General features: G+C 33.9%; 1 protein-coding gene across 1 annotated transcript in view; it reads left to right on the top strand.

Annotated features, from left to right (window-relative positions):
- The window catches only part of LOC133328412 (syndecan-like), a 146,127-nt gene that overhangs the window by 37,540 nt on the left and 85,696 nt on the right, over window positions 1-22,891 (top strand). Inside the window, exon 2 of the mRNA XM_061536982.1 lies at window positions 8,547-8,652. Coding sequence (XP_061392966.1) covers window positions 8,547-8,652 — 106 coding nt within the window. The remainder of the gene's footprint in view (window positions 1-8,546; window positions 8,653-22,891) is intronic.

Raw genomic sequence — 22,891 nt, 5'->3', positions numbered from 1 at the left:
TTATAGCCGCAGTCCCTCTTCAATGGATTTCATCGCAGTCCATTATGCTGATAAAAACTAAGTATTTTTATTTATGGCCACTTATTTATTTCATATCCATTAAGAATATTAAAAAAAATCTACAAGAATGCTCAGGATAGTAAATAAGAAGAAGATGGAACAAAAATACACCAACAACTAATACTAAATATATAGTCATTGAGAAGAGAGAACAGGTAACAACGTCTTTGACATAAACAATTTAATACTCCAATGAGATACGATTGCCAGGCAGGATAAAATACGACAATAAATGAACGTGATGGAGGTATTGGAACTAATGATGATGATTACCCACCGGATTCGCCAACAACAAACTTATGGTACCGGCAAACCGAAAGAAATATTTGGTTGTTTGCTATTCGTCTTAAAAAGTCATTTGTATGACAGTGAACATTAATAAATTACGAAAATCGGCCTCGCAAACGTGATTGGCATGTTCTCGTTAACCTTAATATATAATTTAAATGTAAGGGTCACACAATGACTAAAGGTGTTACAAAATATAACTTTTTTTTCGGGCACCATTACATGCTTGGATATTTAAAGAATGTTTTGTAAGGAGCTGCAAAAATGGGTGGATTTTTTAAGAATATTTTTCCAGGACCTATAAAAGGCATGGATTTATTAAGGAATATTTTTCCAGGTCCTATGCAAGAAGTGGATTTATTATTTTTCAGGTCTATACAAGGCGTGGATTTATTAACGAAGATTTTTCCAGGTCCCATACAAGGTGTGAATTTCATAGCGAATATTTTTCAAGGTTCCATACAAGGCGTGGATTCATTAACGAAGATTTTTCAAGGTTCCATACAAGGCGTGGATTTAATAGCGAAGGCTTTCCAGGGCCAACAGAAGCGTGAATTATTTTTTATATGGTTTCAACATTAGCACAGACGTAGATTTTCCAACGAAGATAGTTCAAGTTTTGTATGGAATATTTATTTCAAGGATCTTTACATTCGCGTCTCCTTTAAAAACCTGAAAAGCTATCCTTAATTAACACTATTTTTTATCTTGGTAATGCAGTGCGTATACATAGTGACAATAGTTATACGCCACATGGTACCAAATAAAAATAACAAAGAGAAATACTGTTATTAAATAAAGCATAGATTTGTTAAAGATAATTTTTTCACAGAACAAAACTAAAGTGCATTTTTAGGAAAAAATTGCATGGTCTATCAGAGGAGGATATTTTTAAAGAAAAATTTTTCATGGTCTATCAGAGGAGGGTTTTATTTAAAGAGCATGGTCTATCAGATGCGTGAAATAAAGAATGAAGAATATTTTGCAAGGGTCTACAAAAGGAGAGTATTTTTTAAAGAATAATTTTTCAGGGTATATCAGAGGCGTGGTCATCTATCACAGGTGTAGAGATTTTAAATATATTTTGTCAAGGGTCGACAAGGGGTGTGAATTTTTAAAGAATATTTTTCAGGCAACATTAGGGGCATGTATTTATACCCTACATAACTATGTTGTCAGGGTATTATAGCATTGTGCAGCCCCAAGAGTTTGTAACGCCGCGAAATATTGGTCCTAGACCCTCCTTTAAGTATACCGGTCGTCATATCTCGACTAGCTGAGTCGATCTATACATGTGTGTCCATCCGTCTGTCCATTATAATCTGTAAACACGATACAGGCCACAGTTATGGACCAGTCTTCACGAAATTGTGCATGTATAACGGATTCTGGCCAATGAAGACTCCTATTGATTTTGGTAAATATCGGTTAATATTTAGGGATGAAATGAATCAGAAACTTTATTTTTGTATGATTTTCTGGTCGCTCCAGAGGCCGCAATTATGTCCCATACATCCCGAATTTTTACATGGAGAAGGAGATCGGGCCAAAGAATAAAAATGCCTGTTTTGATAAAGATCGGTCAATTATTGCGTGAAAATTTTTAAAAATTTTATTCTGGGGCGTATATACTTGCTGTTTCCAATGAAGACCCCTATTGTTTTTGGTAAATATCGGTTAATATTTAGTAGATGATATGGATCAAAAACTTTATTTTTGTATGATTTTCTGGTCGCTCCAGATGCCGCAATTATGTCCCAAACATTGCGATTTTTTACATGGAGAAGGAGATCGGGCCAAAAAATAAACATGCATGTCTTGATAAAGATCGATCAATATATTGCGTGAAAATTTTCAAAAATTTTATTCTGGGTCGTATTTACTTGCTCCTGAAGGACATACACCCGAGAAGTTGAAGTTGTTGACCTTCAAATTGATACCAAGTATATTGTCGTATGTACTCGAATGTGGGAGTTACACTCAAATATTTACAGGGGCTTACGTATTCAGATATTATTTAGTAACCCATTACCACACACTAGAGGGCGGAAATATAGCGCTGATCGCTTTGAAATTGTCCATGAGGTTTCAGTTATGGTCAAGGACAACGTTGATGATCAGATAATAATTTATGCGACGCGTTTCGGCGTTGATTAAGCGGCTCATCAGGCATATTGGGCAATGTGGCTTACAAATGTCGGTACTTGATAAGTTGTATTTATGTCGACTATTTTTCCTAAATTGCATCTACAAATTAAATTCAACCATGTCAAGGTTCGGACATTTGGCATCACACCAGAACATTCCTTTTCAGAGCAGATTTTTCTTGTAGTGACGGACTTTTTTTCCCATACAGACTACAATATTTTTTTCTTCGATGGTATACAACTGCATATTGTGCAACCTTAGGAAGATAAGGAGGTGGCTTTGAACGATAAGGCGCCGGACAACAATCAACAGATGCCATGGTCACAATTATAAAGCCGAACATCACAACACAACCCACCGTTAAGGAAATATGGATAAGTAATTAGAAGCACTGTATTGAATATGAAGGAAGGAGGAGCTGTTGACCTCTAATCGGACATGAGGGTGCAACAATCATGAAATATTACCCAGGCTCGGAATAAACATCTGCTGAAAGTTAGAGTTCAGGGGTTGTTGTGTAGGGTATCGTATGGTCGGCCCCGTCCAACTATTCTGCTCCGCTCACTGGTTTAGAATATGTATTTTAAAGGAATATTTTTTCAAGGGTCTATGAGAAGAGTGGACTTTTTAAATAATATTTTTTATGGACCTTAACAAGGCGTATATTATTTTTAAAGAATATTTTACAAGCACCTAAACCAAAAGTAGATTTTTGAAGAATATTTTTTCAATGGCTATCAGATGGGTGGGGATTTAAAGAATATTTTTCTTTATGGTCTGAGTGGGGGATTAATGAATATTTTTTAGGAGTGGACTTAAAAAAAATGTTTTACAATAGTAGTCGATTTTTGAAGAATATTTTTTCAAGGGTCTACAAGAGTAGGGTATTTTTTAAAGAATATTTTTAATACTTCTTCAGGGTCTATCAGAGTCGTAGGGAATTTTTAAAGAATATGTTTCAGAATCTATCAGCGGCGTGGGAATTTTAAGAATATTTTTTTAAGGGTCCATCATAAGAGTGGGATTTTAAGTATATTTTGAATATTTTTCTGTCTGTATCAAAGGCATAGATTTTTTAAATAATATTTTTAAGCAACCACATAAGACCTGGATATCTGAAAGATAATTTTTTAAAGTCTAAAAGAGGTCTAGATTTTCTAAAGAATATTTTTTCAAGGTCTTAGATAGTCATAGATGTTTTTAAGAATATATTTTTAAAGAATAGATTTTTAAAGAATATAGATAGATTATTTAAAAAATATTTTTAAGCAACCACACAAGGCCTGGATTTCTGAAGGATAATTTTTTAAAGTCTAAAAGAGATCTAGATTTTCTAAAGAATATTATTTCAAAGTCTTATATAGTCATAGATTTTTTAAGGATAGATTTAAATGGCTGAAAGAGGTCGGGTTTTTTTATAGAATATTTTCAAGGACCCATCGAAAGCCTGGATTTTCTAACTATTATGGTTTTAAGGTCTATAAAAGTCCTGGATAAAAACCTAGATTATTTAAAGGATATTTTTCAATGTCTAAAATAGCCGTAAAATTTTAGAGAATATTTTTTCAGTGACCAATTAAGGCGTAGATTTTTTAAATATTATTTTTTCAGGGGCCAGTTTAGGCGTAAATTTGTTAAAGAATATTTTTTCAAGGACCAGTTTAGGAATAGAATATTTTTTCAAGGCCTTAATGAGGCCTAGATTTTTTGGAGATTTTTTTTTTTTTTTTTGCTAGGCATGAAATAAAATGTGTACCCTTTCAAAAAGGCTTGAATTTTTTAAATAATTTTTTTTTTCACAAACTATCTCAAGCTTTATTATTTTGTATATTTAAAATTCCCTTCCTTCTTGAAAAGTATTTGTTTTTTATTATAAATGGTTTTCCACATTTTGTGACATAAAAAAAATTATTGCTGGCTTATGTTAAGGCCCATAAAAATTGTTTTGAATTTATATTGACTAGGTTTATGTGTCATTATCACAACGACGACAACAACAACAAAAACACTAATTACACTTCAAAAACATCCAACGACTTTTACGACAAAGCAAATTTCAATATCATGAACATAAAAAAAGTTTTTTTTTTTCTCTGCTTTCCGCTCTCCTCTTATTGGTCTATAAAAATTTTCAGCAGCCAACAATCTACTACTTAAATTCATAAAAGCATTGCCGCATTTTAGGCGTTCGTTTAGTTGTTGTTTTTATTGTTTTTGTAGATGCTATGTTTTTCTCCAACAATTACTGTTTGATTTTTGTGTGTGTGGTTGTGTGTAAGGATGCTAATTTAAATCTGTGAACATTGTCAGTGTAGGAATGAAGGAAAATGTAACCAAAAAATGTATGGCATTTTACGATACAGTAAGCTCCAGATATAGGAAATTTCAATAGAAAAAAAATGTTCGGTAATGTGGAATTGATTGCTGGAAATTGTAGTTTTTTAATTTTTTTTTCGAAAATTCATTTACTTGGAAATAACCGTTCTTTCGTTGTGGAGCATCCTGTCAATCTCATTATTCACAATTTCAGTATTGTCATCATCGTCATCATCAATGGCAATATTTAGCAGCACACACACACGCTACTACATTTTCATAGTCATATGTGTTATTCATACACTAGCATATACATATGTATGTAAATGGCATATGTACATACATATGTATGTACTCGTATGTGGAGGAACATATTTTAACATACCCATGTCTATTTGAGCATTTATTTGTAATTTGTGCCATTGGTTTCAGTAAAGAATTCCCCAGTGAATATATAGATATGCATGTATGTGTGTTTGTATTTACATATACATATGTAAATGGGTTTTTGCGTGTGAAAATAATTGTGTAATTTTTAGCTCGTTATAGGCTCAATCTTTTTTCCTTTAAACTATCATCATACCCTTTTGCAAATACTGGCATTCGAAATATGAGACATTTCACACAAGGCGTGGCTTTTTTAAAGAATATTTTTTCAAGGCCTACCACAAGGCGTGGATTTTTTAAGGAATATTTTTTTCAAGGCCTACCACAAGTCGTGGATTTTTTAAAGAATATTTTTTCAAGGCCTACCACAAGGCGTGGATTTTTTAAAGAATATTTTTTCAGGGCCTACCACAAGGCGTGGATATTTTAAAGAATATTTTTTCAAGGCCTACCACAAGGCGTGGATTTTTTAAAGAATATTTTTTCAAGGCCTACCACAAGGCGTGGATTTTTTAAAGAATATTTTTTCAAGTATCTTAGGAGCCTATCCGAGGCAAGGATTTTTTAAAAAAATATTTTTTCAAGGATCTTCAGAGTCTATCCAAGGCGTGGATTTTTAAAAAATAATTTTTTCAAGGATCTTCAGAATCTATCCAAGGCGTGGATTTTTTTAAAAATATTTTTTCAAGGATCTTTAAAGTCTATCCAAGGCGTGGATTTTTTAAAAAATATTTTTGTCAAGGCCTACCACAAGGCGTGGATTTTTAAAGAATATTCTTTCAAGCTCAAATAGAGGCGGGGATTTTCAGAATCGATCCGAGGCGTGGATTTTCAGAATTGATCCGAGGCGTGGATTTTCAGAATCTATCCAAGGCGTGGATTTAAAAAAATATTTTTTCAAGGATTTTCAGAATCTATCCAAGGCGTGGATTAAAAAAATATATATTTTTCAATGATTTTCAGAATCTATCCAAGGCGTGGATTTAAAAAAAAATATTTTTTCTAGGATCTTCAGATTCTAACACAGGCGTGGATTTCTTCAAGTATCTTCAGAGTCTATCCAAGGCGTGGATTTTTTAAAGAATATTTTTTCAAGGCCTACCACAAGGCGTGGATTTTTTAAAGAATATTTTTTCAAGGCCTACCACAAGGCGTGGATTTTTTAAAGAATATTTTTTCAAGGCCTACCACAAGGCGTGGATTTTTTAAAGAATATTTTTTCAAGGCCTACCACAAGGCGTGGATTTTTTAAAGAATATTTTTTCAAGGCCTACCACAAGCCGTGGATTTTTTAAAGAATATTTTTTCAAGGCCTACCACAAGCCGTGGATTTTTTAAAGAATATTTTTTCAAGGCCTATACAAGTCTTGGATTTTTTAAAGAATAATTGTTAAGGCCTATAAAATGTGTAGATTTTTTAAAGAAAATCTTTTCAAGGCCTACCACAAGGCGTGGATTTTTTAAAGAATATTTTTTCAAGGCCTACCACAAGCCGTGGATTTTTTAAAGAATATTTTTTCAAGGCCTACCACAAGGCGTGGATTTTTTAAAGAATATTTTTTCAAGGCCTACCACAAGGCGTGGATTTTTTAAAGAATATTTTTTCAAGGCCTACCACAAGGCGTGGATTTTTTAAAGAATATGTTTTCAAGCTCAAAAAGAGGCGTGGATTTTCAGAATCTATCCAAGGCGTGGATTTTCAGAATCTATCCAAGGCGTGGATTTTCAGAATCTATCCAAGGCGTGGATTTTCAGAATCTATCCAAGGCGTGGATTTTCAGAATCTATCCAAGGCGTGGATTTTCAGAATCTATCCAAGGCGTGGATTTTCAGAATCTATCCAAGGCGTTGATTTTTTAAAATTTTTTTCAAGTATCTTCAGAGTCTATCCAAGGCGTGGATTTAAAAAAAATAGTTCTCAAGGATCCAAGGCGTGGATTTTTTAATTTTTTTTCAATGATCTTTAGAGTCTATCCAAGGCGTGGATTTTTTTAAACTTTTTTTCCAGGATCTTCAGAGTCTATCCAAGGCGTGGATTTTTCAAAATTTTTTTCCAGGATCTTCAGAGTTTATCCAAGGCGTGGATTTTTTAAAAAATATTTTTTCAAGGATCTTCAGAGTCTATCCAAGGCGTGGATTTTAAAAATATATTTTTTTTCAAGGATCTTCAGAGTCTATCCAAGGAGTGGATTTTTTATTTTTTTTTTTTCAAGGATCTTCCGAGTCTATCCAAGGCATGGAATTTTTAAATTTTTTTTCCAGGATCTTCAGAGTCTATCCAAGGCATGGAATTTTTAATTTTTTTTCCAGGATCTTCAGAGTCTATCCAAGGCAAGAATTTTTATAAAAAATTTTTTTCAGTCTATCCAAGGCCAGAGTTTTTATAAAAAATATTTTTCAGTGTCTATCCAAGGCTTGATCAGTTGTGAGGAAATTTCCTCTGGAAATATCCCCTATATATTTTTCACCCATTTAGTTTTATTGACATATGCATACATGAATCTGTGTCCCAATACACACACACATATGTTTCTTATGTGTATGCATTAGTGTGTGTGCCTTTGTAAACGTTGGCATAATTGTGAATTTTATGTACCATTTGTATTTCTTTATGTCAATATGTTTGTTAGTCGTTTGCTGTTCTTCACCCCTCCCTGTCCTCGATGTGCCTCTCTCTCTTTATATTGTTGAAATATAAATACATCCTTTTTTGACACACTTCAACATTATAGACCTAAACGTCATTATCATCGGCAATTCAAATGGCATTGATGATCATTACGCCTCGAATATCCTTGCCAAAGGACCATTGGTGTGTTTTTGTTACTCTGCATCTATTGATTGTTGTGATGTTCGACAATGTATGCCAATTTTCAAATAAATGTATATATGTGAGTGTGTGTGTAAAGGACAATTGTGTATATATTCCAGTTTATATCTCAATTCTCTATTCATAACAATTTTTTTCTAGGGGTAGGGGAGGGAGATTGATAAATAAAATTAAAACAAATACCAGTATCCAAATGTTTTGGGTATTTGTTATTTCGTAGAGCAAAAAAAAGGCCACTCAAAGAGATTTGTAAATATTTACCCTCAAAAAATTCTAAATCGGTTTTTAGTGTTCTAATCATTATTTTGAAATGATGCCATTTGTTTTGTTTATTTATTTCTACACATAGTGTCTCAATTGTGGGTTTATTGGGGTTTATCCTTTTAAAGCCGTATAGCAAATTGGTATAGCATATGTTTAGGCGCATTCATTTCTGTTTATTATTTGTAGTGGCATTTCTCTTATATCCATCACGTCCCATTAAAATTTAATTAAAAATTCTATTTCTTTATTTTCAGAATTCTCTTAAGCCCTCGCCAGCCTCAACATTATCATCTAGTCAATCGCCACGAGATGAAATATACATTGATGATGAAGGTCTTGATGGTTCAGGACATGGTGGGGTAAGTGGTTACATTATGAAATAAATATTTAGAAACGTGGATATTTCACATTAATTTCTCGATGTCGTCCTTTCTATTTCGTACAATGGATAAATGGATTAAAATGTATATTAAACACATCCACACACATATGAATTTATATTAAGCGCATACATACACATCGCCTTGTGCATGTGTGCATATGTTTGTATATTTAAAATATTTTTTGCGTTGTGTTATTTATGGTGGGCCATCTACGTGATTGTGTCACCTGAAAAAACTCCTTTGAGCCCCTCCCCAAGTATTTTTAGGGGATTAGGGATTTGTATGGCCAGGATACGCACAACTCATACATCATGTGTCACATGTACAGTCAGTGCTGTACTTCTGTCACATGTTTAAAAAATGTGTTGTACAGTTGTTGTTTTTTTATTTTATTTATGTGGATTCCGCGGATATTAGGGCGAGGTGGGCCCTAATATTCCTCAGGCTCTAAGGACATAGAAAAATAATTCCTGCGACCAAAAAAAAAAAAATCCTCAGCCACACAGGATTGATTTTTTTCTATAGAAAAACTTATTCTATAGAAAATCTTATTCGCTGAAGACTTTTTTTTTGTGTTCAATAGAAAAAATCCTCAGTCGCTGAGGTCTGATTTTTTCTACATAAAAAATTCCTGAAATTCATTTTTTCTATAGAAAAAATACCTCAGAATACCCCAAAACTAAGGTTGTTTTTTTTTCTAAAGGAATAAATCCTCAGTCATTGACGACTTATTTTTTCTATAGAAAAAAATAACCTCAGAACTGAGGTTGGATTTTTTCTATAGAAAAGGCAGAAGGCAGATTTTTTCTATAAAAAAAATCTGGGGGAAACATTCTCTGACAGTCACTAATTATACCCTTCACCATACTGTGATACAGGGTATTATGTCTTTGTGTATAACCTCAGAACTGAGGTTGAGATTTTTTTCTGTAGAAAAAAATAACCTCAGAATTGAGGTTGAGATTTTTTTCTATAGAAAAAAATAACCTCAGAACTGAGGTTGAGATTTTTTTCTATAGAAAAAAATAACCTCAGAACTGAGGTTGAGATTTTTTTCTATAGAAAAAAATAACCTCAGAACTGAGGTTGAGATTTTTTTCTATAGAAAAAAATAACCTCAGAACTGAGGTTGAGATTTTTTTCTATAGAAAAAAATAACCTCAGAACTGAGGTTGAGATTTTTTTCTATAGAAAAAAATAACCTCAGAACTGAGGTTGAGATTTTTTTCTATAGAAAAAAATAACCTCAGAACTGAGGTTGAGATTTTTTTCTATAGAAAAAAATAACCTCAGAACTGAGGTTGAGATTTTTTCTATAGAAAAAAATAACCTCAGAATTGAGGTTGAGATTTTTTTCTATAGAAAAAAATAACCTGAAAACTGAGGTTGAGATTTTTTTCTATAGAAAATAATAACCTCAGAACTGAGGTTATTTTTGTCAGTACTCACTGTCTCAGGATTATTTTCTATGGGAAAAAATTTGGGGGAAACATTCTCAGACAGTCACTAATTATACCCTTCAACCCACTGTGGTACAGGGTATTAAGTCTTTGTGCATATGTTTGTAACAGGGAAAAGAAATCGAGATAGACCCATGGTTCCTTTCGAGAATATACATAGAATTACTTTCTGAGTCGATTTATGCATGTCCCTCTGTCCGTCCGTCTGTCCATGTTAAATTGTAAACAAAGTACAGGTCGCAGTTTTTATTCGAATTGAATTAAATTTGGCACAGCTCATTTATTTGGCCCAAGGACGAACCCTATTGAATTTGGGAAAAATCGGTTCAGATTTAGATATAGCTCCCATATATAGTTTCGTCCGATTTAAGGTAAATGAGGCACCAAAGTCCCTATATATCTTTCGATTTGCACGATATTTGGCCTAGAGTACCGAATTAGGTCCAGAATGATGTATGCTAAGTTTTGTGAAAATCGGTTCAGATTTCGATATAGCGGTTCCGATTTAGGGTAAATGGGGCACCAAAGTCCGTATATATCCTTCGATTTGAACGTAATTTGGCATGAGTACCGAATTAGGTCCAGAATTTGTATGCAAAGTTTCGTGAAAATCGGTTCAGATTTAGATATAGCTCCCATATATACTTTCGTCCGATTTTATGTAAATGGTGCACCAAAGTCCCTATATATCCTTCGATTTGCATGAAATTTGGCATAGACTACCGAATTAGGTCCAGAATGATGTATGCTAAGTTTCGTGATAATCGGTTCCGATTTAGATATAGCTTCCATATATATTTTCGTCCGATTTTATGTAAATGGTGCACCAAAGTCCCTATATATCTTTCGATTTGCACAAAATTTGGCACAGCGTACTTAATTGAATCCAGAATTATGTGTGCTAAGTTTCGTGAAAATCGATTCAGATTTAGATATAGCTTCCATATATATTTTCGTCCGATTTTATGTAAATGGTGCACCAAAGTTCTTATATATCTTCCGATTTGTACGAAATTCAGCACAGCGCACTTAATGGGTCTGGAATGATGTACGCTAAGTTTCGTGAAAATCGGTTCTGATTTAGATATAGCTCCCATATATATTTTCATCCGATTTAAGGTAAATGGGGCATCAAAGTCCGTATATATCCTTCGATTTGTACGAAATTTGCCACAGCGCACTTAATTGGGTCTAGAATGGTGAGTGCTAAGTTTCGTTAATATCGGTTCAGATTTAGATATAGTTCCCATATATATTCGTCGTCCGATTTTATGTAAATGGTGGACCAAAATCCCTATATATCTTTCGATTTGCACAAAATTTGGCACAGCGCACTAAATTGGGTCAAGAATGGTGTGTGCTAAGTTTCGTGAAAATCGATTCAGATTTAGATATAGCTTCCATATATATTTTCGTCCGTTTTTATGTAAATGGTGCACCAAAGTCCCTATATATCTTTCGATTTGCACAAAATTTGGCACAGCGCACTTAATTGGGTCTAGAATGGTGTGTGCTAAGTTTCGTGATAATCGGTTCAGATTTAGATATAGCTCCCAAATATATAGTTTCGTCCGATTTTATATAAATGGTGCACCAATGTCCTTATATACCTTTCGATTAGCACGAAATTTGCCACAGAGCAATTAATTGAGTCTGGAATGATGTGCGCTAAGTTTCAAAAAAAAATCGGTTCAAAGTTAGATATAGCTCCCATATATATTAATTTGCAAGTCATTGATTTTTTTTTTTTTTAATCTATGACATGGAAGATCATGGAAGTGCATGAAACTTTTTTTTAATCCAGGCATTGAAAGGCCTTGGTAGCCCTTGATTTTTTTTTTAAAAAAACCACGCCTTTAAAAAAAATTATTTTTTTTTAAGTTCTGAGTTACTTTTCCATAATGTGAACTAATTTGTTTCCATTGCGGAGAATTTTTTTCTAAAGGACTTAGAACTTACTTAGACTTCTCACTTCTCATTTAAAAATTTTCCCATTCCTACTACCCTAATATTCGAATCCCTGCAAGTGATTTATGCTTGAGCAACCTGCCCATTAAAAACAAACAACACACATATATACATCGGTCTATCCATATAACCCGATTTATGAAATCTCAGTAAAATGTCATGTGATATGAATAACAAAAATTATTTTTTGTCTTCTACTTTTTTAACGATAATCCAAAAAAATGTTTTTTTTTCTCTAGTTATGATTTAGGTTACTATGACTCTCAACGTCGCTTATGAAGGTAATCCATTTAACTGGAAAACTGAGATTTGATCCTAGATGACAGTTGTCATTGTCGTCGTTATTATTGCTACTGTTGTGTCACATGGTTTATATGTAACATTTAGATGTTGCGGATTATCTTCCCATATCAGATTAAAAATAAAAACCAACAACAACAATTTACAAGGAATGGAGATCGCACACAGAGTGGTGGTGTCCAGTTGTCAGCCATGATGGTGTTGGTTGTCATGGCACATAAAGCAGATGTTAGAAGCTAACAATTTAATTATTGCGGATTATTTTAGGCAATACTTTTTTGCTGTTGTTGTGTGTGGACAATTTTTTTTCAAATCCACGCCTTTGGTAAACCCTGATTTTTTTTTAATCCGCACCTTTGGTAATCCTCAATTTTTTTTACTCCATGCCTTTGGTAGTCCTTGAAAAAATATTTTTTAAATATTCAAGCTTTTTTTATTCCTTGAAACAATATTTTTTTAAACTATCCACGCCTTTGGTAGTTCTTGAAAAAAAAAAAATTGAAAAATAGGCCCCGTTTTCCGTTCCTCTCTTGTCTTTTTTTCAAACAAATCTTACCAACAAAAGTTCCCCCACGACAAACAACCAAGAGATTACACAAAAATTTGAAATTAATTACAAATTTTATAGATGTTGACATGGAAACTCCACATGCCAGCCAAGTAATCTTCTTCAAATACCGGTAAAAACTTATTTTTATGTCTTTGACTTATTACAGATACCTGCATCTTCTTCTTCGCCGGCACTCTATGGCTTCGCATCACATCCTTAGTAGATAGAAATAGGAGGTGGAGGGGGATGTGTAGACTTTGTGACAATGTGACATCAATGGAAGGAAGGAAGGACTTTCTTCTCTGTCGGTTTGTTTGAAGTTGAGTTGACAGGTCTCTTAGAAGATGCTGCCACTGGCTTATATGATTGTTTTTCTTCTTCTTCCTAGTTTTTTCATCCACACCAACTTTCTGTCTTAGATTTTTTCTTTTTGGATTTCTTTGAACTTTTTCGCCGCTCTTTGTCTCCAGCTCTCCCATGGGAGATTGTTCGGTGAGGTTGTAAAGAATTTAACCTTATTTGCCACTTGGTTAATTTGTTGCGTCCAATAAAGGAATGCAGGAGGAGAAGGGAAGAGGGAGGGGTGGGTCGAATGTAATCCAATGAGCAATATATTATCTTCTATCAAAGAAATAAAAACCAAAGCAAATGAAAAAAACTTTTCTCTGCAAAGAATTTTCCAAAACTGTCATCATTGAATTCCAGTGGTAGGTATTGACTTCGTTTCGTTTAACTTAAACCCCAAGTCAGAATGGATTTTTAAAAATATTTCTTTCAAGGATCTACACAAGGTGTGGATTTTTTTAAAATATTTTTTTCAAGGATCTACACAAGGCGTGGATTTTTTAAAAATATTTTTTTCATGGATTTGGATTTTTTAAAAATATTTTTTTCATGGATTTGGATTTTGTAAAAAAGTCTTTTTTCAAGGATCTACACAAGGCGTGGATTTTTCTTAAATATTTTTTTTTTTTCTACACATTGCGCGGGTTTTTTAAAAAAAATATTTTTTTAAAGGATTTACACAAGGAGTGGATTTTTTAAAAATATTTTTTAAGGATCTACACAAGGCGTGGATTTTTTAAAAATATTTTTTTCAAGGATCTACACAAGGCGTGGATTTTTTAAAAATATTTTTTTTCAAAGATCCACACAAGGCGTGGATTTTTTAAAAATATTTTTTTCAAAGATCTACACAAGGTGTGGATTTTTTAAAAATATTTTTTTCAAGGATCTACACAAATCGTTGATTTTTTAAAAATATGTTTTTCAAGGATCTACACAAGGCGTGGATTTTTTTTTTTTAAATATTTTTTTCAACGATCTACACAAGGCGTGGATTTTTTAAAAATATTTTTTTCAAGCATCTACACAAGGCGTGGATTTTTTACAAATATTTTTTTCAAGGATCTACACAAGGCGTGGATTTTTTAAAGAATATTTTTTCAAGGATCTACACTAGGCGTGGTTTTTTTCTAAATATTTTTTTCAAGGATTTAAACAAGGCGTGGATTTTATTAAATATTTTTTTTCAAGGATCTACACTAGGCGTGGATTTTTTAAATATTTTTTTTTTCAAGGATCTACACAAGGCGTGGATTTTTTAAAAATATTTTTTTCAAGGATCTACACAAGGAGTGGATTTTTTAAAAAAATATTTTTTTCAAAGATCTACACAAGGAGTGGATTTTTTAAAAAAATATTTTTTCAAGGATCTACACAAGGCGTGGACTTTTTAAAAATATTTTTTTAAGGATCTACACAAGGCGTGGTTTTTTTCTAAATATTTTTTTCAAGGATCTACACAAGGCGTGGTTTTTTTCTAAATATGTTTTTCAAGGATCTACACAAGGCGTGGCTTTTTTAAAAATATTTTTTTCAAGGATCTACACGTGGATTTTTTAAAAATATTTTTTTCAAGGATCTATACAAGGCGTGGATTTATTAAAAATATTTTTTCAAGGATCTACACAAGGCGTGGATTTATTAAAAATATTTTTTTCAAGGATCTACACAAGTCGTGGATTTTTTAAAATTATTTTTTTCAAGGATCTACACAAGGCGTGGATTTTTTAAAAATATTTTTTTCAAGGATCTACACAAGGCGTGGATTTTTTAAAAATATTTTTTTCAAGGATCTACACAAGGCGTGGATTTGTAAAATATTTTTTTCAAGGATCTACACAAGGCGTGGATTTGTAAAATATTTTTTTCAAGGATCTACACAAGGCGTGGATTTTTTAAAAATATTTTTTCAAGGATCTACACAAGGCGTAGATTTTTTAAAAATATGTTTTTTTTTTCAAGGATCTACACAAGGCGTGGATTTTTTAAAAATATTTTTTTTCAAGGATCTACACAAGGCGTGGATTTTTTAAAAATATGTTTTTTTCAAGGATCTACACAAGGCGTGGATTTTTTAAAGAATGTTTTTTCAAGGCCTACCACAAGGTGTGGATTTTTTAAAAATATTTTTTTCAAGGATCTACACAAGGCGTGGATTTTTTAAAAATATTTTTTTCAAGGATCTACACAAGGCGTGGATTTTTTTAAATATTTTTTTAAGGATCTACACAAGGCGTGGATTTTTTAAAGAATATTTTTTCAAGGCCTACCACAAGGTGTGGATTTTTTAAAAATATTTTTTTCAAGGATCTACACAAGGCGTGGATTTTTTAAAAATATTTTTTTTAAGGATCTACACAAGGCGTGGATTTTTTTAAATATTTTTTTAAGGATCTACACAAGGCGTGGACTTTTCTTAAATATTTTTTTAAGGATCTACACAAGGCGTGGACTTTTCTTAAATATTTTTTTTAAGGATCTACACAAGGCGCTGGTTTTTTAAAAAAATATTTTTTTCAAGGATCTACACAAGGCGTGGATTTTTTTGAAAAATATTTTTTCAAGGATCTACACAAGGCGTAGTTTTTTATACCCCACACAACTATGTTGTCAGGATATTATAGCTTTGTACAGCCCCAAGAGTTTGTAACGCCGCGAAATATTGGTCCTAGACCCACCTTTAAGTATACCGATCGTCATATCTCGACTGGCTGAGTCGATGTAGGCATGTGTGTCCGTCCGTCTGTCCATTTTAATTTGTAAACACGATACAGGCCACCGTTATGGTCCAATCTTCACGAAATTTTGAATGTTGGATGGGTTCTGGCCAATGAAGACCCCTATTGTTTTTGCTAAAGATCGGTTAATATTTAGGGGATGAAATGGACCAAATACCATTTTTCAGTTTTTATGGTCGCAATTATGTCCCGAACATTGTGAAATTTTACATGGAGTAGTGGATCGGCCCAAAGAATAAGGATGTCTGTTTTGATAATGATTGGTCAATATTTAGCGGGTCAAATGGACCCTGACTTTTGTGTGGGTTATTAAGTAACCCATTACCACACTAGGTCGGAAATATAGCGCTGATCGCTTTGAAATTTTCTATGAGATTCCAGTTGTGGTCAAGGACAACGCCTATAATTGTCGGTGATGATCAGATAATAATTTTGGGATAAAGTGGACCGACAAGTCTATCTATAGGCCGCAATTATAAGCCGAACATCACCACACAACTCTCGGTGAATGGAATCTGGACAAGTAATTAGAAGGACTGTACTGAATATTAATAATATGCGGAATATATGACAGTGTCAGGAAGAGGTAATGTTGACCTCTAATCTGGCAAGCAGGTGCAAATATCAAGAAATATTGCCCAGTCTCGGAATAAACATCCGCAGAAAGTTAGAGTTTCGTAATAGTTGTGTAGGGTATCGTTGGAAGAGGTGATGTTGACCTTTAATCGGTGCAAATATCACGAAATATTGTCCAGGCTCGGAATAAACATCCGCAGAATGTTAGAGTTCCGTGGTAGTTGTGTAGGGTATCGTATGGTCGGCCGACTATACTGCTCTGCTCACTAGTTTAAAAATATTTTTTCCAGGATCTGCACCAGGCGTGGATTTTCTAAAAATGTGTATTTCAAGGAACATATGGATCTGCAATGTTTTTTTTTTAACATGCCGACCACTGTATGTTCATGTCCTTTTTTTGCCTTTTCAATTCCCAGTTGGTGTCAATGCTGGCTGGCATTTTTAATAAAATTATGCTCCTCTATCTGCATTTAACAAGCCATGATGATGTTACAAAAAAAAAACGTCAAAGACAAGATGACGAGCAAACCAAACAAGAAACGAGCGGAAAGAAGAAGAAGAAAAACTGCTGTGGAAAAACTATAAAAAAAGTCATGTTAATTTCCAGTTGAAAACCACATTATTTCCCTTGTGTTGATGCAGCAACACACACACACTTACATACTTTGCTGTCTTTGGTTGTGTGAATAGATAACAGAAAATGGGGTCTCCCATACGGAAATGTAAGTGGTGCTATGGTATAGGAATGTGGCCGTAAATGGTTGTAAGACAGTTTCCGTTTCCTCATGTTTGCAGCGGGAGCGGGAAAACTACTGGAAGATAGAAGTTTTTTTTTAATTTTTGCTACACAACTATTTTTCTCCAAACATGTCTGTAGACCTCCGAGGAATTGTGCATGCGAACCAAAAAAAACGATATATAACTAAAATAGACTTGCAGCCATACTTTCCACACCATGGCACAATAACACACAAACACACACACTTTGCGAAAAAAAAAATTAAAAAAAAAACTGCAAAGCTTTTGGGAATCAGCTAAAGGGGGTAGCTGTTTCGAGGGTCCTACACACACACTTCAATTTGCACTAAACTTTGTTGTTGGTTTTAACGAAAGCAAGAAATCATGTTGAAAACCTCTTGTTGTACTTTTTTTGGGGACGGAAATTTACACACACACACACACTACCACAAAAAAATTGTTTTCCCTCCCTTTTACAAAAATTCAGTTGCCAACCTAGAGATATTTTTCTCTCGTTTAACTTTTTTCATTAAATTTATTTACAATTTCAGTTTTGTTTATCCTCCACAGACACAGGAGAACCAAAATTGGAGGGGAATTTTTTTGTTCGATATGCATGCCACCCCTCAACAAAATTTTGTTGAAAACTTCAGTTATTTATTTTTTTGTTGCTATCGTTGTTGTTGCCTAACAAGAAATACCACATTCTTCATTTGAATTTCCTGCTTGGCTCAAAGAGTGGTAACTGGATTTCCATATGCGTATTTGCACATCCACTCCGCTCCATTTCTTATCCAGTTACAACAACTGTATCACCAATGTTACAATTTATTGAAAAGTAATTTCCTGAGCAACATATATTTTTTCTTGGTTTTCTGCGATGTTGTTTGCATACTTTTAGGCATAAAAAAATTAACATTTTATTGGGTATATTTGAAAATATGTTGCCAGGGGGTTTTGTGATGGGGGGAGTTCGTTATGAATAAAAAAGCATATTGTGGTCAATTGAAACTGCTCAGTAATTGAGGAATACGAAGTTATAGAGACCTCAGTTCTCAGTTTTGTCTAGGTACTTAAAAAGGATAGGTCCTTAAAAAAAAGTAAAAAAAAACATTCCTCGCCTTGTCTACTTACTAACTTGTGACATTACTTTCGTTCCATAAGCCGAGCTTAGAAAAGATTTCTGGATTGTAACAGAACTTTCGTTCCATAACCCGAGCTTAGAAAAGATTTTTGGCTTGTGGCAGAACTTTCGTTCCATAAGCCGAGCTTAGAAAAGATATCCAGGCGCATTTGTCTTTTGCGCAGTTTTTCCAATTTGAAAGACTATTTTCGGCGATATTGTCTTCTACTTGATCTTTCCAACGTATTATTGGCCTTCCCCTTCTGCGTGAACCATCAGCTGGTTTGCTTTTATATACCTTCTGGGCTGGGGCATCTTCATCCATTCTCACAACATGATCTAGCCAAAGTAGTCGCCGCAGCTCAATACGTCTAACAATGTCAATGTCCGAGAATAGCTGGTACAACTCATTGTGACAGAACTTTCGTTCCATAAGTCGTGTTTAGGAAAGATTTTCAGGCGCATCGGTCTTTTGCGCAATTTTTCCAATTTGAAAGACCATTTTCGGCAATGTTGTCTTCTACTTGATCTTTCCATCGTATTCTTCGCCTTCCTCTTCTGCGTGAACCATCAGCTGGTTCGCTTTTATATGCCTTCTGGGCTGGGGCATCTACATCCATTCTCACAACATGATCTAGCCAAAGTAGTCGCTGCAGCTCAATACGTCTAACAATGTCGATGTCCGAGAATAGCTGGTACTACTCATGGTTCATTAGATGGCGATATTCACCGTAAACGCTGATCGGCCCTTTCGGAGAATTTTTTCTCAAACACTCAAGAGCTGCCTCATCTGCTTGTGTAAGTACCCATGCTTCAGATGCGTATATCAGCATCTTGTAGAGTGTGAGTTTGGTCTGGCGGGAGGTGGCCTTGCTTTTGAGTTGTTTGCTCAGACCATAGTGGCATCTGTTGACCATCACTATTCTTCTATCCTTCTCCGAACTTCGGAACTGATGTCATTGGTTTTATTTATGGCGGTACCAAGATATATAAAATCTTTGACTACCTCGAAGCTGTAGTTCTCAAGTTCCACAGTTGGTCCGAGTCTACTGGACGTCTTGCGCGTTGATACCATCAGCTTGGTCTTCTCGTCGTTTTTTGCCAGACCCACTTTGGCAGATTCCTTCTTAATTTGTTCAAAGGTGGCTGTTACCACTCTCAATGTCGATGTCATCGGCGTAGGCGACTAACATAGGCTGTTTGGTGTACAGAGTGCTATTTCTGTTCACTTTTGCCTCTCGTATGACATTTTCCAGCAGGATGTTCAAAAGGTCACACGACAAACTATCACCTTGTCTGAATCCTTGTTCGGTATTAAAGGGCTCCGAAAGGTCCTTTCCGACTTTAACTGTTGATCTTGTGCCTGTTAAAGTTATCCTGCATAGCCAAAGGTCCTCAAAAAAAATATTTTTTTTTAAAAATTCACGCCTTGTCTAGGTCCTTGGTTTTCTATAAAACTAAAAAACAATTTCGTATCCCAATCCTATATGTCTCCCGCAGTGAAGTTTATAGAGAAAAACATATTTCCCGTCACTGGGAAATATTCAGAGAAATGTGAAAATCCATTAACACATCCATCTGTTTCGTATAACGTTGCCTAAAAGTATGCACCACACATGTTCATCTGAACATAAACGTGTGACTTCGATGGCTGAAATATTTTTGATAGTTGGAAACTGTTTCAAAAACAAGGTGTCAACTTCAAATCCTAAAAGTATGCTTCACATTCTGCCAATGATTATTGAAACTGTGAATTTAAATATTTCAATAGAAGACACCTCTATGTTTCAATTTTATTTCCGAGTAGAATGCTTAAATATGTTCCATGGGTAAAAATGGAACCTTTTTTATTTTATATCAGCAATTTAAATGTGTATAGGGTGTGTTCAGAGGCTTGAAGAAGCCTTCCAATATAAAAGTTGTTGAATGACTTGTAATGACGCATTTAATTTTGCCTAAAAGTATGCACCACACACGTTCATCTGAACATAAACGAAGTTTGATTTCGATGGCTGAAATATTTTTGATAGTTGGAAACTGTTTCAAAAACAAGGTGTTCACTTCAAATCCTAAAAGTATGCATCACATTCTGCCAAGGATTATTGAAACGGTAAATTTTGAGTGATAAGTCGTGAAGTGATTATGTCAAATATTTTAATTGAAGACACCGTTCTATTTCATTTTTATTTCCGATTGGAATTCTTAAGCATGCTCCATGGGTGAAGCTGAACAGCAGCAATTTAAATGTGTGTAAGGTGTGTTCAGAGGCTTAAAGAAGCCTTCCAATATAAAAGTTTTTGAATGACTTGTAATAACTCATTTAATTTTGCCTAAAAGTATGCAGCACACATATTCCTGGGTATACTTGGAAAGCTGACAGTCTCCCAAAAATTAAACAAAAGTAGCTAAAGACTTGAAAATTTTTTTTAATTTTTTTTAGTGTATGGCCTGCAGTGACTCATTTAATTTTGCCTAAAAGTATGCAGCACACATATTAACGGGGATACTTAGACAGCTGATAGTCTTCTAAAATTAGACAAAGGTATCTAAAGACTTAAGAAAAGTTGTTGATTTTAATTATTAATTTTGGCACATTCATGAATCATAAAATTTAATTTTGATAAAAAATAGTCCAGGGCTATGTAGTTCCAAGCCATTAAATGACAATTTTTCTGTAAAATAGTTCTTGACAAAACCTTTCAAAACTGTAAACGTACAATTTTTTCACATTCTTCAAATATACAAAATTACGTATAGATACATTTCGACATACCGACATGACACAAATTAAACTCTCCATTGTTACATAGCTACGTGCCCAGAATTGTGATATGTGTGTGTCGCACATTTTTTTCTATGGAACAGTATTCGCCACATGACTTTGCCACGAACAAACCCAAGTTTTGAATATTGTCAACTGTGGCCCAAACAGGCGTTATGCCATCTCTCCCCCCTTACCGCAGAATTTTGTGGTAGTGGTGGTGTTAGTATACCGATATAGGCTTCTATTTGTCTATGGTAACACACACATTCAGTGTATTTTATTTTTTTATGTTAGCTTATGGTCGGTTGAGTGCGTATTTATTCAAATATGTGTGTAGGTTTTTATGTGTGTGTGTGTGTGCCTATGTGTTTGTATTTAAACGCATTTTTGTGGTACACTTCTATTTATGACCAGATGAATCCTTCATCATATATCTATGGTTGTGTGTGTGTGTAAAATGTGGTTATTTGTCACCATGGCGGTTTATATTCCATCCTTTTCCTCACTAACACATATACCAGGATATAATGTATATATGTATATGCGTATGAATGGTTGGTAAATGCCTGTGTGTGTGTTTTTTGGGAGGGGGTTTGAAACCTCCTCTGGTGCAAATTACCAAACCACCAAACAGAAGAGACCTTTTATAGTACAGCCATATAGGACATGTGTCTGTGGGTATGTGTGTTTCTGTGCAAAGTTGATTGCATGAATTTTTGCAGAAACAAAAAATACTGGATATAGGTCTGCAGGAACTATTGCCGCCACTTGCCAAATGATGGCATAGTTTAGATTCGAATCAAGTATATTTTTTATTACGATTTTATTTCGAGTCTCTCGGTCCATAATAAATATGCCAATTAATGGCCATAACTTTTGCTGAAGCTTATATGTGTGGTGCATACTTTTAGGCAGTTGATGGGGGTGACCAAACATTTCATATTTTTATTAATTTGCTATTAATTTTCCCTAAGGAGTATTTTTGATGTATATTTTATATCGATTCTAGAAATACAAGTTTTCTTTTAAGATATATCCTCTTAATGAAATTAATTTGGTGCATACTTTTAGGCAACAAAAGATTAACACTAAAAGAAATTGATATTTGGAAGCACAGTTTGGAACATGATTTCCTTTTTTATGTATTTTCATGGAAATTTCAAAGTATTATATCTCAACAATTATGTGTAGTGCATACTTTTAGGGAAAAACCATGTGATATGTTTTAAAATATTATTTTTTTTTCATTTCTCCCTCATAATTTTGCCACAACCATCCCATTTTTGAATTGAAGTGACAGTCTGACAGTGACAGTGACAAAAGAGGTGTTAAATTTCACAACAGCAATGTGAGATAACTGGAAACTATCAAAAACATATTCAAATCCCGTTATGTGGTATTTCAATCGAACATGAATTGAAACTGCAAAATATTCGAAATCATCAGTCTGTGATTGATTCAAACTGTTTCGAAAAACCTATAACAAACTGTGAAGCATACTTTTCGGTTATGCAATTCAAATCGATATTTGAAACAATTTTCAACGAACGTATATTTTTGTCCCCACCTCAGTCAAACGTTAATGTCAAACCGAACATGTGCGATGCATACTTTTAGGCAATGCTAAAGGCAACATGTGTGGAAGTGTTATTG

Source organism: Musca vetustissima, unplaced genomic scaffold, assembly GCF_032173495.1.
Source record: "Musca vetustissima isolate MV318-11 ecotype Yass unplaced genomic scaffold, APGP_CSIRO_Mvet_v1 utg23951, whole genome shotgun sequence".
NCBI classification, from domain to species: Eukaryota; Metazoa; Arthropoda; class Insecta; order Diptera; family Muscidae; genus Musca; species Musca vetustissima.
Note: the sequence above shows the minus strand (reverse complement) of the source record. Positions and strands in the feature narration are given on the sequence as shown.